A 16,994-nucleotide genomic window follows, 5' to 3' on the forward strand; every position below is an offset into this window, starting at 1 on the left:
GGGAAACCTGTTTACACTGTCTAAAGTGGAAGGTACCTTTTTGGTGAAAGTGAACCCTCCATCATTGAGAAACATCCAAATACAAACCGGACATTTGCCTGGAGGGAACATTTGTCTAGAGGGGAGAGAAGCATCAGACGAACATCCCAGATATTTCAGCTTCCTTCTTTTTTTTTTTTTTTTTTTTTTTAAGAGACAGGATCTTATTTTGTCACGTAGGCTGGAGTACAACTTCTGGGTTCAACAGATTCTCTCACCTCAGCCTCCCATGTAGCTGGGACTTCAGGAGTGTGCCATCATACCCAGCTAATTTTTTAAAAAGTTTTTTTTTGTACAATTTCTTTTCTTTTTTTTTTTCAATTGAGATAAAGGTCTCTAGCCAGGCGTTGTGGTGCGCGCCTGTAGTCCCAGCTGCTCGGGAGGCTGAGGCAAGAGAATCACGTAAGCCCAAGAGTTAGAGATTGCTGTGAGCCGTGTGACGCCACGGCACTCTACCAAGGGCGGTACAGTGAGACTCTGTCTCTACAAAAAAAAAAAAAAAAAGAGATAAAGGTCTCAATATATTGCCCAGTTGGTCTCAAACTCCTGGCACCAAGCGGTCCTCCCACCTCAGCCTCCCAAAGCACTAGGATTATGGAGATGAGCCATAGTGCTTGGCCTCAGGTTCCCTCAAAGCCCCCAAGTGGGAGGGCGGAGGAAAACTCCCAGAAACAGCCTTCAGAGGCTCACGTTGTCTGAGAGGCTTAAGTTGATGTTTGGGCTCTTAATTCGCCCTGTGCACTTTATTCTCCATTACGTCCTCTACTGAAGTCCAGTGGACAAAATGAACTTACCCCCAACTCATGGAGGCACAGTGTGTACGAAGCAAGATGGAGCTGGTGAAAGTGCTCGCTTGTCAACTCAGGCTAGGTTCCCAGGAGCAGAGCTTGAGAGGGGCTTCTTGTGAAAGTGATTTATTAGGGGCATGTTCTCTGGACAAGAGGGCTGAGGGCTGCAAGGTGGGACAATGCATGGTCTTGGCTGGTATTAGCTTAGCTTGACACCGTGAGGAGCTCTCCAATGTGAACTGTATCACAGAGCTGGCTCCATCTTGAGATAAGAGCATTAACTTTCTATGGCCCATGTCAGCCAGCAAGCATTGGTTGCTGGGTGCTCTGGGCAAAGTGACTTCCATGCAACTAAGGACATGCCCTTTAGAAGGAGGCAGCTGTGGCTCAGTGGATAGGGCACCGGCCCCATATGCCGAGGGCGATGGATTCAAACCCGGCCCCAGCCAACTAAAACAGCAATGACAACTGCAACAAAAGAAAACTGGGTATAGTGGCAGGTGCCTGTGGTCCTAGCTACGGGGGAAGCTCAGGCAAGAGAATCGCTTAAGCCCAAGAGTTAGAGGTTGCTGTGACAGCACAACACTCTACTAAGGGTGACGAAGTGAGATTCTGTCTCAAAAAAAAAGGAGGCGGCTGTGACCTTCGAAGTGACTAGTCGCAGAAGCTGGAGACAGGTGCACCTGCTGGGGTTCAGGAGAGCTGGGTGTGCCCTGGCAGCATCCACTACACATAGGTTTCAATTCGGGCTCACTGGTGAGATGGGTCAACTTTGGTATCATGAGTCTCATTCCATGATATGTCCAAAGCCTCTTAGAATGCCCAAGGGCAGAGACTTGAACCCAACTTGTCTGCTTTCCACAATCTCTTGCACTGTCCTTTCCTCCTGTAGGGGCTGAGGCTCCCCTGTCAGGGAGGGGGCCTTGCCCTGGGAGTGCAGTGGTGGGAGACAGACAGGGGATCCCTCCTTGGAGCCACAGCCATAGTAATTTCCTCCAGACCCTCAGCATCAGGGCACGTGGACTTCAGGTGAGCTCTTGCAAACATGCCCCTGTCACGCTTCCCACAAAGGAAGCAGAAATAACCAGGTGGGTGAGAATGGTTACAGCTGCCAGTGGTCCTTAGGCCCCCACAGAAGTGAAAGGGGAATTGGCAGATCATACAAACCACAGGCATTTCCTGACTTGAGGTGGGGCAAACAAATCCAGAACCACCCTGCTTTCTACACACGCAGGTAACCAGACACATACACATACCCTCAGAGTGCACCTGCGTAAGGCACACGTGCACACATTTTCACAGCCACACCCCAGAGATGTGCTCAGGCACTGCCCTTGCAGACAAGCTCTCAAATCCACACAAGCACCTGCACCTTCACACTCAACCCCACATGCTGAAACATGCACTCATGCTGCAGTGGCCCCAGGACACCTGTGTGCACAGATGTACACAACACACATCCGTCCATGTCCCACTCCCACCACAAGGCACAAACAGGCATATAGGAATAAATACTCACATGTGCATAAATACGCAGATTCCCTCAAGCACACGCACAAACACACACTGCACACATCATTCAGTTGCATTACATTAAGTCAAACACGTCTGCACATTCAGAGATCAACACTCAAGCGTGCACACAGTCACAAACACATCTGCGTATGTGCACGCATGCGCACACATGCACAGAGGTGGAAAAACAGACCCATAGGCCTGACTGTGCTCCAGCCACACACTCAGTTTGGCTTCTCAGTAATAGAGGATGTTGGAAGGGCATTGTTCCCAGAGAAGTCTGGGTGGCCTCTTCCTGCACCCCGCTCCGACATCCTTCCTCCCTTCCCTTCTCTACTGTGCTCCCCCATCTGTCTCAGAGGATGGGAGGCTTCAGCACTGTGTGACATTTTTAAGAAATTCAACATGGAAATCTGTGGGCCTATATTTCTTTCCCGCCTTGCATTGCTCTAACCCTTTTCTGTTCAAGCTGATATCCCTTGACCGAGGGCAGCACCAGGTGCTAACGACCTTCTGGGGGAAAAAAGAGTGAAATCCATACTGGAACCCAAAGTTTGAAGGATTTGACTATAAATCTAGATGGACAAGAAGGCAAGACACAGAACTGGATTCTTGGGCATGAAAAGTCGATTGTTGCCAGCAGCTGTGGTTGGAGATGGCCCAGAATGTCCATCTACTTCTTGGATCTTCCCAAATACCTGTTTCAATTCCTGACATTCCACTGTCAAAGGGTCATTCCTCAGTGTTCTGATAATAATCTCTGCTGTCCTAAACGACCAGATGCCGCCCACGTCTGATCTCATTGGCTCCTCCTGAGATGGACTCTGGGGTCCCAGAGGGGCAGTGTTGTGTTCAAAACCCCAGCTGGAAAGGCCGAGGCAGGATAGGAGTCTGATTTAGTTAGAATTGAGGATGTTCTCCCTTACTGGAGCTGCTGGTGGTAACTCTGGGGTCCTCCAGGCTGTGAATTCTGCCTCCAGAAACATGGTAGGCTCCGGGGAGCCAGCTGTGTAGCTCGAGGGTCTCAGTAATGGTCAGACAGGTGAAACACCAGGGAACTGTGAGGTGTCTGGTGGGGGACACAGAGCCCTGGAGCAGGGGCCTCCTGACAAGGTTATTACTCAGAAAACCAAACCAGGCCCTCAGCAGATCGTCTCTTGACAGCCCGTAGGTCAAAGGCTGGGACCAACAGACTCTGATTTGAATAGATTTTGTTGACTTTCTTTCTTTTTTTTTTTTTTTGTAGAGACAGAGTTTTACTTTATTGCCCTCGGTAGAGTGCTGTGGCCTCACACAGCTCACAGCAACCTCCAACTCCTGGGCTTAGATGATTCTCCTGCCTCAGCCTCCCGAGCAGCTGGGACTACAGGCGCCCGCCACAACGCCCGGCTTTTTTTTTGTTGCAGTTTGGCCGGGACTGGGTTTGAACCCACAACCCTCGGTATATGGGGCTGGCGCCCTGCTCACTGAGCCACAGGCGCCGCCCTGTTGACTTTCTTTCTTTTTTTTTTTTTTTGTGGTTTTTGGCGGGGGCTGGGTTTGAACCTGCCACCTCCGGTATATGGAGCTGGCACCGTACTCCTTTGAGCCACAGGCACTTTCTTGACTTTGTTTTTTGGGGGACACAGTCTCACTCTGTCACCTGGGAAGGGGTGACATGGCCTCAGCCTAGCTCACTGCAACTTCAAACTCCTAGGTTCAAGTGATCCTCTTGTCTCAGCCTCCCGAGTAACTGGAACTATAGACGGCCCCTACCACGCTCTGCTAATTTTTCGGTTTTTAGTAGAGATGAAATTTCATTGTTGCTCAGGCTGGTCTCAAACTCCTGAGCTCAAAGGACCCTCCTCATCTTGGCCTCCCAGAGTGCTAGGATTATAGGTGTAAGCCACTGTAATTGGCTTGAATACTTTTCTTTTTTTGTTGTTTTTTTTTTTGTAGAGACAGGGTCTCACTTTATGGCCCTCGGTAGAGTGCCGTGGCCTCACACAGCTCACAGCAACCTCCAACTCCTGGGCTTAAGCGATTGTCTTGTCTCAGCCTCCCGAGTAGCTGGGACTACAGGCGCCTGCCACAATGCCCGGCTATTTTTTGGTTGCAGTTTGGCCAGGGCCGGGTTTGAACCCGTCACCCTCGGTATATGGGGCTAGCGCCTTACCGACTGAGCCACAGGCGCCGCCCAATACTTTTCTAAAGAAGGTTTTTTAGGGGTGGCACCCTTGGCTCAAAGGGGTAGGGCACTGGCCCCATATGCCAGAGGTGGTGGGTTCAAATCCAGCCCCAGCCAGAAACTGCCAAAAAAAAAAAAAAAGAGAAGGTTTTTTAGTTGATTTTTAATAAAAAAAAAACATTAAAGAAGGCTAGACAAGGTCGCTCATGCATGTAATCCTAGTAATCCAGGAAGCTGAGGTAGATGGATTGCTTGAGCTCAGGAGTTGGAGATCAGCCTGAGTGAGAACAAGACCCTGTCTCTACTAAAAATAAAAGAACTAGTCAGGTGTTGTGGCAGGTGCCTATAGTCTCAGCTACTCAGGAGGCTGAGACAAGAGGATTGCTTGAGCCCTGGAGTTTGTGGTTGCTGTGAGCTATGACGGTGCCACAGCACTATAGCCTAGGCAATGGAGTGAGACTCTGTCTGTCTCTCTCTCTCTCTCTCTCACACACAGACACTATATCTATCTATATATAAAAGAAGTACTATATATATACATATATATGTGTGTACACGAAAAGTTATATAATATATATTATATATAATATAAACATATAAAAGAAGTGTACAGAAAAAAAAGAAATTTATAAAGTATGATGAAAAGGCTTGGTACCTGTAGCACAGTGGTTACGGCGTCAGCCATATACACTGAAGTTGGTGGGTTCGAACCCAGCCTGGGCCAGCTAAACAGCAATCACAACTGCAACGAAAAAATAGCTGGGCATTGTGGTGGGTGCCTGTAGTCCCAGCTACTTGGGAGGCTGAGGCAGGAGAATCGCTTAAGCCCAAGAGTTTGAAGTTTCTGTGAGCTGTGACACTATGCCACTCTATTGGGCAACATAGTGAGAACCTGTCTCAAAAAAAAAAAAAGTAAGAGGAAAAGTTTCCTTTCCCCTCCAATTCTTTTCTGATTTTTTGCTATGGATATGCTGTAAAAATGGGTTTATCTGTGTCTTTTTTTTCATACTCTGTGTCTTTTTTCCCCCCACTGAACTGTATCTCATCCTTAACTTTCTGCATCAATACTATAAATCAGACACGTTCTTATTCCTGGTTCTATATAATACTCTGCTAAATAGATGTAGCGGCATTTACATTGCTGGTCCCTACTGATGAACACGAGATTTCAGACACCGTTGCGAGGAGCATCCTAGCAGACACACCCCTGTGCATGGTGGGAAGCATGGGACAGAGGAGTGGGATGGCAGAGACAAAGGCCAGGGCACTAGGACTTTTATTTATTTTTTAAAGGCTAGAAGTTGGGTTTAATGGTTTATTATGATTTATAAGTGTCATTTTAAAAACATCAGTTGGTTTAAACCATGTAGAAGTAAGTATGCAAAAAATCTGCAAAACAAAACGTATTTAAGTAGATAGATTATCTGAAATTCCAGGTTGCTCAGTCATTTCATTATTATGCTATGGCAGCCAAGTAATCCTTAACTTCAGTTGGAGTAAGCCTCCTAAATCCAGCTTCCTTGCAGATTCCAACTTCTTTTTTGTTGTTGATTTTCTTCTTTCTCCTGCGGTGCTGGCTGTTTTTTTTTGATGTTGTTAGTAGAGACGGGGTCTTACTCTGGCTGACTGCTGCTCATATGGGTTTTGAACCTCTGAGCTCAGGCAATCCACCTGCCTCGGCCTCCCACAGCGCTGGGACTACAGGAGATTCCAACTTCTATGTTATCTCTGTCATTTGCCCTTCAAAGCTTTCCTTTAGGGTTAAGATAGCTGTATGAATAGCATCTTCAAGTTCCAGATCTTCATTATAGCTTTTCTCATGGAAAGTTTTCCCATTTACGTAGTTCTTTCCCATCGCTGTGGCTTTCCAGGCAAAGTATGCTCCAGATGGGTCTGACTGAAATAAATATGGTCGTCCCTCATTCCAACCACAAATAAGTAAAGAAACTCCAAATGGACGAACACCACCTGATTGGGTATATTTCTGTATCACAGAAGCTACTCTCTGTCCCAGCTGAGCTGTGGGAATGGGTTCCTGGTAAACAAGATAGTACTGCTGAGCTAGTTTTCGAGCTCTATGCACAAGCACTCTGTAATCTGGGCCCATGCCGCTGTACACCAAACCTATGTGCTTGGTAATTGGTTCCGTTTTGTGTACACTTCGTTCATCATACAGAATGGATTTCTGTTTCTTCTCAGTTGCTAATACCACACCATTTGCAGCTTTAATTCCCACTGAAGGGGCTCCTCCAGCTACAGCAGCCAATGCATATTCAATCTGAACAAGTTTACCAGATGGGCTGAATGTTGTCAGCGAAAAGCTGTACCCGCGCTCCTCCATCTTTACCCGGAGAGGCACTAGGACTTTTAATAGAGACTCCCAAATTCTACTTCGGATATCTCTGACTGAGTTACATGCTCACCAAGAGTGCATGACACTTGGAAGGACTTGAAAAGTATCAGAGCTGCCTGAGAGGGAGTAGACACTTTGGGGGTGGCAGTAAGTGTGTCCAAGGACATAAATGGATATGGTTCCCACACTCTAGGAATCTTATAAAAAGGATTCAAGTTTCAGATTGGGGAGAAAACAGATGATACAGGGTGTACATAAAGTTCATGTGCAATTTACCATGTCAAACTATTTTAAATTGCACACGAACTTTATGTCAACCCTGTATATCAAGGTTCTGTTCAACCCTGAGACCGTATGATGAGAGTGTGTGAATCAGGATCACTTAGAAAGTTAAAAATTCATACATGCAAGGGCCTCATACCTGATGGTTCTGGGTCAGTGGCATTGCAATGGGCCAAAGTAATATGCATTGTGGATGATATTCCCGGGAGAAGAACTTAATTTGTGCAAAAGATCACTATTTTTACCCTTCCACTGTTTGGGGATGTCTAGCTTCAGGCCCAGAGGCCACCCTGGTACAGGGGAGGGTTCCCCAACACCTGCCTCTGAGCAGTCAGCATCACCCACATCTGCTGTCTGCCACTCTGCCCAGCCTCCCCCTCCACCCAACCAGGGAGTACTTCCCAGCTGTCAAGGTGTAAGCTGTGGTGAAATATGGCCCTGGCACCATGGCACAGGCCACTGTGTAGAAAACAAGACCTGTAGCTACTCAGGACCAGACAATTCCACTAGGATCTGGATGGAGAGCCCTCATCAAAACTGTCCCAGAAGGAGAGAGGATGGGGCAGGGTGGGCATGAGCAGAGGCAAGCTGTGGCCAGCTCCTTCACGGCTTTGGGGGTGCTGCAGGCCCAGGTGAAGCCAGCTCTGTACAACTTGGGAAAATCACGTTCCTTTAGACCTCAGTTTCCTCCTCTGTGCAGTGATAATAGTTAGACACACAGGTGTGTCCCCTGGACTTTAAGATGTATGTGTGGGGGGGTGTGAATCTGCTCTCAGGTGCAAGGAGCATCGTGCTGCTTCATTTAAACATAAAACAAGGGCGGTGCCTGTGGCTCAGCGGGTAGGGCGCCGGTCCCATATGCCGGAGGTGGCAGGTTCAAACCCAGCCCCGGCCAAATTAAAAAAAAAAAAAAAAAAAAAAAAAATAAACATAAAACAAAACCTGACTTGAGTCAACAGTTGAGCACAGAGTAGGTATTCACAAGGACAGGGATGCTGAGGAAGGAAGACCCTAGCAGATGAACCTAAGATAGTTAGTTCAGAGTTTTTGAATCAGGTAAGTCTCAGTTCAAATCTCAACCACCATTTACCAGTGCACTGACCCTCAGCAAATTAACCCCGAGTATCAGTTTCCTCTGTAAAATAGAGACAATCATAGTAGCATTCTGGCCTCGTTGTTGTGAGGATTAAAACAGTGACTCAGGCCAGGCATGGCAGCTTGTGTCTGTAATCCCAGTAGCTTTGGGAAGTCAAAGCAATAAGATTGTTTGAGGCCAGGAGTTTGAGACCAGCCTAGGCAACCTATCAAGACTCTACAAAAAAAAAAAAAATTGTTTTAAATTAACCCAGCATGGTGACACAAGCCTGTAATCCCAACTGCTTGGGAGTCTGAGGTGGGAAGATCTCTTGAGCCTAGGAGTTCAAGGCTATTGTGATCAAAGACCACACCACTGCACTCCAGCCTGGGTACCAAAGTGGAACTCCATCTCTTAAAGAAAAACCAGTGATGCAGCACTATACCAATGACCAAATTATGGAATCAACCTAAGGTGATTCTTTTTTTTTTGGTTGCAGTTCAGCCGGGGCCAGGTTTGAACCCGCCACCCTTGGTACATGGGGCCGGCGCCTCACCAACTGAGCCACAGGCGCCGCCCAACCTAAGGTGATTCTAAGAGTCCACTAGTAGATGAATGGATAAAGAAAATGTGGCATAAGGCCAGATGTGCTGGTGGCTATAATCCAAGCACTTTGGGAGGCTGAGGTAGGAGGATTGAGGTCAGGAATTTGAGATCAGCTTTGGTAACATAGTGAGACCCCCATCTTGACAAAAAATAAGAAATAGCTGGGTGTGGTGGCACATACACCTGTAGTTCCAACTACTGGGGAGGCTGGGGTGGGAGGATCACTTCAGCCTAAAAGTTTGAGATTGCTGTGAGCTGTGATCATGCAACAGCACTCCAGTCTGGGTGACAGAGTGAGAACCTGTCTCTTAAAAAAAAAAAAAGGAAAAAAATGTGGTATATACACAATTGAATACTATTCAGCCTTAGAAAAGAAGAAAATTTGGGTGGCGCCTGTGGCTCAGTGAGTAGGGCGCCAGCCCCATATGCCAAGGGTGACGGGTTCAAACCCAGCCCCGGCCAAACTGCAACAAAAAAATAGCCGGGTGTTGTGGCGGGCGCCTGTAGTCCCAGCTGCTCGGGAGGCTGAGGCAAGAGAATCGCGTAGGCCCAAGAGTTAGAGGTTGCTGTGAGCCGTGTGATGCCACGGCAGTCTACCAGAGGGCGGTACAGTGAGACTCTGTCTCTACAAAAAAAAAAAAGAAAAGAAGAAAATTCTATCATTTGTGACAACATGGGTGGAATTGGAGAACAATATGCTAAGTGAAATAAGCCAGGCACAGACAGACAAACACTGCGTGTTCTCACACAATGGAATGTGGCATCTAAAGCAACTGAACTCATAGAAGCAGAGAGTAGAACTGTGGTTACAGAGGCAGGGGCGGGGGAGTGAGGGACTGGGGTGGGAGTGGGGGTGGAGGCAGCCGGTAGGTGACGGTCAAAAGGTACAAAATCTCATTTAGACAAAAGGAGTAAAGGCCTTTTCTGAGTTCTTGTGTACCATGTGGGGAATGTAGTTAGTAATAAAGTATTGCACATTTCAGAATTGCCAAGAGAGTCAGCTTCCAATGTTCTCATTACAAAAATGTTGAGTATTTAAACTGATGGATATGCCAACAAGCTTGATTTAATTATTTCACAGTGTATTTATAAATCATAACATCATTTTGTAGCCCACAAAATTATACAATTATAAGGCATTGATTTATAATAAAAAATTATGATGCAGCAACCTCAGCTTCAAGTTCCACCTCTGACCTTCAGGAGCTGAGCTTAACCTCCCCCTCCCAAGGCTCAGGGTCTGTACCTATAAGATGGAAGTGACTGATGCATATGGTGACTCCACCCCTCTGCTCTGCAGACTCAGCTATCCAGATGCATCACCTTGTTTTCCCAAAGGCTGAAGGGAAACTCAGTTGCTATTTGGCAAAGTTGGGGTGGTGGTCTAACATCGTGAGCCCCGATTTCTGTTCCAGATTCCTAGGGACACAGAAAAGTCCTGCCGTCTTCTGGGACATTGCAATGGAACAATGCACCAGCCTCCACTACTCACAGAACCCCAGACTCTGGAGAGTCTGGGGGACTCTCTCTCACCCCACCCCTCTGCTCTCTTTCCCTCTCCTTTACTCAAAGACACCAGCCTCTTACCCTCTGGCAGAATCGCCTTGAGCAAAGTCAGACTTAGTTAGTACATACTTCTCACAAACAAAAGCCAGGGCAGGGTGGTATTCGAGCAACTTCTTTTTTTTTTGTGTAGAGACAGAGTGTCACTTTATGCCCTTCGGGTAGAGTGCCATGGCATCACACAGCTCACAGCAACTTCCAACTCCTGGGCTTAAGCGATTCTCTTGCCTCAGCCTCCCGAGTAGCTGGGACGACAGGAGCCCGCCACCATGCCCAGCTATTTTTTGGTTGCAGTTCAGCCGGGGCCGGGTTTGAACCCGCCACCCTCGGTATGTGGGCCCGGCGCCTTACCGACTGAGCCACAGGCGCCGCCCCTCGAGCAACTTCTATTTTATTTTTATTTGAGACAGAGTCTTACTCTGTCACTCTGGATAGAGTACAATGGCATAACTCACAGCAACTCAAACTCTTGGGTTCAAGCCATTGATAAGATCAAAACCCGCCCAAATAGGGTGGACCCGCCTAAAACAATCACCCTCCAACCCCTCTCCCACCGGATGTCCCACCTAAGAAAGCGGAATGGGTCAACACCCTACCCTACCCCACCGGATGTCCCACCTGGGAAAGGTAAAAGGGCCAACCCCCATCCTTACAACATGTCCAACCCAGGAAAGGGAATGTCCCCACCTTCCTGACCTTTAAAACTCCCTTTCACCATTACCCACATGTGGATTTCTTCCCAGCTGGGTTGGAAATCTTACTCCATCTGTACCCAGGTGGAATAAAACCATTTTAATTGCACAAACCGGGCCTCCAGTTTCCTTTCGTCTCACTCCTCGGAATAATCTTTCATCTTTGGCTCCATAACTTTTCTTTTTTTTTTTTTTTGAGACAGAGCCTCAAGCTGTTGCCCTGGTTAGAGTGCTATGGCCTCATAGCTCACAGCAACCTCAAACTCCTGGGCTCAAGCAAGTCTCCTGTCTCTGCCTCCCAAGTAGCTGGGACTATAGGCGCCCACCACAACGCCCGGCTATTTTTTGGTTGCAGCCATCATTGTTGTTTGGCAGGCTGGGCTGGATTTGAACCCACCAGCTGAGATGTATGTGGCTGGCGCCTTAGCCACTTGAGCCACAGGCGCCGAGCCGGCTCCATAACTTTTCATTTGGTGCCGAACCTGGGATGGGGAGAAGCCCCTTTGGAGAGCAGAAGTATATCCCATCGGACCCAGCTAAGGGCACCCTTCTGCTGGTGAGATGAAAGAAAACGGCAAACCTCTCCGACCCTGCTGAAACTTCATCCATCTAATGGTGAGCTTTTTCATCTAGAACTCCTTTCTAAATGTTTTGAAACTTCTCTTCCCATCCTCTACTTTTAACTTCCTTGTCCCCTCTCCCTCCATCTCTGGGCCTCTTACTTTCTTCTCTTCCACTTTTTTCCCCGGCTGATTTCACACTTGGACACCTCTCCCTGATTCCAGCCCCAGATTTTCCTCTTCTTTCTCTCCCATTTTTTTTTCCCAGCTGGTTTCACACATGGAGTCCTCGCTTCCCTGACCCCAGCCACCCAGCCACCCCAGCGAGTCAGGCTCGCCTGCCCACCCAGTGCCTCATGTTTGGGGGGTGTCGTCTTGTAGGCCTGGGCTCCAGCTGGTTCCCCAGCCTCACCCCTCTGATGCCCTATTGTGTGCCTAGACCCATCCAGCTGGTTAAGGTCACGTGCAGTGGCCAGGCCCTCTTTTGCCCAAAGTCATAATGCGGGGAGTCCCGCTGAGCCAGGCTTCTCATCAGTTCATTTCCCTACTGTGGGCTGGACCATTTTCAGTAGTTCCGTGAGGCAAGCTCACCCGTCCAGTGCTCTCCTGGAGGCCTGGATCACCAGTTTTTGTGGCCAGTCTGACTTTCTTCCTCCTCCTACATTTTCCTTTTAATCTTATTTTTTACCTCCTATTTTCGATATGGGCACTTCTAAAGTCACAGATTCCCCCTTGCTTCCCCTTAAGCTGCCTTTTGCCTTCAGAGTCACACATTCCCCCTTCACCTCTAAACTGCCTTTTGACTAATCTCAAGCCTCTAAAGCTCTATCCTGACCTCAAACCAAAAGATCTCATTATTTTTTTCTATAATACTGCTTGACCCACATACAAACTTGACAGTGGCCTCAACATGGCCCCTTCAATCTCTCAGTTCTCACTGATCTCAATTATTACTGTCAAAAATGAGATCCCTAAATAGCTGGGCGTTGTGGCGGGCGCCTGTAGTCCCAGCTACTCGGGAGGCTGAGGCAAGAGAATTGCCTAAGCCCAGGAGTTGGAAGTTGCCGTGAGCTGTGTGAGGCCACGGCACTCTACCGAGGGCCATAAAGTGAGACTCTGTCTCTACAAAAAAAAAAGAAAAAAAAAAATGAGATCCCTTATATCCAGGCATTTCTCATACTCTGAAACATTCCTTCCCTGTGTTCATCCTGTGAACCCTCTCAGATCTCCTGGTTCGGGTAACACTGTTTCTCCTGATACCCTTCCTCAGCCTCTGCTGCTCCTCCCCAGCTCCCTTCTTACAATCCTTCCATTCTCTCGATCAGAACACCAGGGAAGTTTCTCTGTGTGGGATACCACTCTTCCGTCTATAACCTCCCATCAGTCATCCATTCTTATTGCCCTCCAACCCCCACGTCTATATCCTTCCCTTAAACAATACCCCAACCCTCTCTCTCCACTGCCACCCATCTGCCCTCTCTCTGTTGCTCGTGGTGGGAAAAAATGGCAGGATTTCCCCCAGGGCCCTCCGACCTCCGAGCGAGATCTCATTGCTCTGACCTTCAAGGTGTGGCAATGCCTCTCAAAGCTCCAGTGTTGGCTTCCCCCATTAAGCAAAACCCAGTTCTTAACACTCAGGCATTCTGAAAAAATAGTCTTCTTTAGGATTGTGCTTCAAGTGCAGCAAACCAGGGTTCTGGGTGAAGCAGTGCCTCAAATCCAACCCCCTCCCCAAACGATGTCCAGCCCGCAGAGGTCTGGCTGCTCCAGTCTTTCTGAAGATTCAGTTCAGACCTCTCAGAATGTGGCTGAAATTCCCTCCTGAGCCTACCTGCAAAAGACTCATGACCCCTGGAAAATCAGAATGCCTCCTAGACTTCATCCTGGAAAACTGTACTCTAGGTATTTTTGCTTATAGAAGGTAAGGCCATCTTTTCTCTTTTCTAACAAACATGGGGGCAACTTCCTCCGTGCTTCCACCTTGTAAAATGCTCAAAAACCAGGCAGAGATCTTGGTAAGGGGTATTAGATGTCCTCTCATGTTTGCTGGTGGCCTTGTCAACTCCAACTGGTTCCCACTTCTCACTGTCCATCTTCCTCATTGGTTATTGTCTGATAAAGTCACTAATTATGATTTTTTTCTCATTCTCATTTTTGAATCAGTAGCCCTCTGCCTCATGTCTTGAGTTATTTACCAGATAGTCACCCCAAAACAACTCCTCATATCCTCACCTTACTGGATACCAAACAGCTCAGGCTGAAAAAGCCAGAGTTCCTGTAAATGCCACTCCCTTACCCCATTCCCCTCCCCCCATTCTCTTTACAGGCAGCCCAATGCAGCCCCTTCCCCCTTTCCCCATAGGAAGTAGTCAAAGAGATACCACACCCATCATCTCACCTCCTTATAACAGACAAAAAAGATTGGGATGATAAGCTCAAATCCCACTCAAATAGGGTGGACCCACCTAAAAGAATCAACCCCCTACCCTACGCCACTGATGTCCCACCTGGGAAAGGTAAATGGGCCAGCCCCCACCCTTACAACAGATGTCCAACCTAGGAAAGGGAATGTCCCAACCCCCACTTTCCTGACCTTTAAACCTCCTCCCTTCCCATTCATCATTACCCACGTGTGGATTTCTTCCTGGACCAGGAAGAAAATCTTCTATCCTGCACCCAGGTGGAATAAAGTCATTTTAATTACACAAACCAGGCCTCCCATTTTTCCTTTTGTCTCCTGCCTGGAAATCTTTCATCTTTGGCTCTGTAACCTTTCAGCCATCTTCTTGCTTCAGCCTCTAAGTAGCTGATACTATAGGTGCCTGCTATAATGCCTGGCTAGTTTTTCTATTTTTAGTAGAGACAGGGTCTTGGTCTTGCTCAGGTTGGTCTTGAACTCGTGAGCTCAAGCAATCCACCTACCTCAGCCTCCCAGAGTGCTAGGGAGGCATGAGCCACTGTTCCAGCCACAAGTTCTATTTTGGTGCTGATCTAAGGTGCCTTGAGGGCCCGGCTGATATCAGTGACAAATGACCATGAACTGACTCCAAGTAAGTGCTCAGGTAATGGGAGCTGTTGTCCCGAGACCCAGAGGCTAGGCCACACCAGCAATAGCATCCATTGTCATAATTGAGATCCAAGGCTGCTGGACAGGACCCATATTTCTGGCCAGAACACATATCTTTTGGGAAGTTGTCCGCTACAAGAAACCAAGGACCTACCTCAAAATAGCTTAAACTTCATTGTCCCAGGACACCACTTCAAGCCTCACATCCTCACTTCATTTGCTTATTCATTTACTCATTCATTCATGGACATTCAAAAGCACCTAATAGGAAGATTTGACCATGTCAGAAAGATCACCAAAGGCCTTCCAGGTGGAAGTGAGGGGCTCATACGTCCAATTGTTGCTTTAACAAGTATATAAATATATATTTGAGTGGCAGAGAGCTGAGGGTGCCATGAAGGATGAGAAGTCCCTTCCCGTGGAGACAGATAATAGACACGTAAATCCATAGCAAAATGTTGGCTCCCAAGCACTGTGGGGAAAAATAAAGCCAGGTAGGTAAAGGGACGTGGGGGTGGGGTGCCATCCAAGTGGGGTGGTCTGGGGGGATGCTAAGTCCTCCAAGATGGCCTTTGTGCAAGGACCTAAAGAAAGAGAAAGGGAGACACACCCACTCCTGCAAGATTTAGTGACTGAAGAATTCAAAGATAGGAGCTCACATGGGCTATTTACAGCCCCTTTTACAAAACACATTATCTTATTTTTACTTTTATAAATCTCTGAGAGGTAGAAGTAATTATTCCCATTTTACAGATAACCGAGGCTCAGAGAGGTTATTTTTTTTTCCTTCCAAGATCACACAGCAGGGGAATTTGAAGGACAAAATTTGAATCCAGGCTGATCCCAGGTTTATTCTATTAGATACAGATTTTATTTCTAAGCCCCAGAGGATAGCATTCAAATTCTTCAGAGGACCTGGTATATGAGCTTTTTAAAATTTGTGCTTTTAAGTTTTATCGATGTACTTAATTTTTAAAAATAGAATAAGACATTCTTGGCTGCGAGCAGTGGCTCCCCCCTGTAATCCTAACACTCTGGGAGGCCAAGGCAGGAGGAGCCTTTGAGCTGAGGAGTTCAAGACCAGCCTAAGCAACTCTACTAAAAATAGAAAAATTAGCTGCAGGCACTGGCATGCACCAGTACTTGGGAGCCAGCTACTTGGGAGCCCAGGCAGGAGGACCACTTGAGCCCAGGAGTTTGAGGTTGCTGTGAGCTAGGATGATAGCATCAAAACAAAAGGATCTGATGAAAAATATGGGAGGAGAGGCGAGAAAGAGGGAAGGAAGGGAGAGAAGGAAGAAGGAAAGAAAAGCAGAGGGAGACAAGTTTTCTGGCCTGGGGCTGGCATCAGAGCTGTTTCCTTTCTGGCTTGACAATAAACACCACGAGGGACTGTCTAGCCCCTCAACTTCTTTGTCTTTTACTGACCCCAACCAAACTCTGGTAAAATTATTTTCTCCAGGGGAATAAATATCCTATCTTTTTACTTGGTTATGTACTTGGCAGTCCTTTGTTTTCCAGAGGTGGATATTAAATTCCACCTCTGGCATTTACATATATCTAATTAAAAGGCAGCAACAGAAAGAAAGCCGAGTATTTTTATGCTTTTGGGCTCATTTTAAAAAAAACTGTCAGCGCTCCCACAGCCAAAGGATTCTACCAGCTGAAGTAAAAGTTTTTACCTATGCGACCAAAATTTACAAAATTGCATTCCACAAGTTTTAAAGGTTTGTTTCCCCCAACCTTAAAAAACAAGTCATTAAAAGTAATCCACTTAAGTAGAGGAAAGCTTTTGGTGTAAACTTTATACGTCTGGACTGTTTCATGACAAAGTCTTATTCCTTTTATTTATTTATTTTTTTGAGACAGACTCTTGCTGTCTTGCCCCAGGCTAGAGTACCAGGGTATCATTATAGGTCACAGCAATCTGAAACTCCTGGGTTCTAGCGATCCTCTTGCCTCAGCCTCCCAAGCAGATGGAACTACCCGTGCATGCCACCACGCCTGACAAGTTTTTCTATTTGTAGTAGAGACTGGGCTCGCTCTTGCTCAGGCTGGTCTTGAACTCCTGAGCTCAAGGGCTCCTCCCGCCTCCACCTCCCAGCGTGCTAGGATTCCAGGCCCCTTGTGACTTCATTTTTCGGTGGTGACGATGTCAGGGTGAGAAAACCTCAAACACAATCTCCACCATGTCACATTCCCTTGTAAGGGATCCTCCAGGGGCTGCTCTCTGGGGAAAGGGCACAATGTGTATCCTGGTCTTGCTCTTCCAAGCCTCTCTGTAATG

The 16,994-nt window shown here is 47.4% G+C and overlaps 1 protein-coding gene across 2 annotated transcripts; it reads right to left on the bottom strand.

Annotated features, from left to right (window-relative positions):
* Positions 1-5,810: 5,810 nt before the first annotated feature.
* LOC128564116 (proteasome subunit alpha type-2-like) lies at positions 5,811-6,861 on the bottom strand. Of its 2 annotated transcripts, XM_053559717.1 has the most exons (2): positions 6,236-6,861; positions 5,811-6,055 (listed from the first exon to the last, which is right to left on the bottom strand). In XM_053559717.1, the coding sequence occupies exons 1-2, from the start codon at positions 6,848-6,850 to the stop codon at positions 5,966-5,968; spliced, it is 705 nt and encodes a 234-aa protein (XP_053415692.1). In that variant the 5' UTR covers positions 6,851-6,861; the 3' UTR covers positions 5,811-5,965. The 2 variants fall into 2 exon arrangements, with proteins under 2 accessions (XP_053415692.1, XP_053415691.1); XM_053559716.1 differs by lacking the exon at positions 5,811-6,055 and having other exon boundaries at positions 6,220-6,861.
* Between the last annotated feature and the right edge of the window lie 10,133 nt (positions 6,862-16,994).

Source organism: Nycticebus coucang, chromosome 2, assembly GCF_027406575.1.
Source record: "Nycticebus coucang isolate mNycCou1 chromosome 2, mNycCou1.pri, whole genome shotgun sequence".
NCBI lineage: Eukaryota > Metazoa > Chordata > Mammalia > Primates > Lorisidae > Nycticebus > Nycticebus coucang.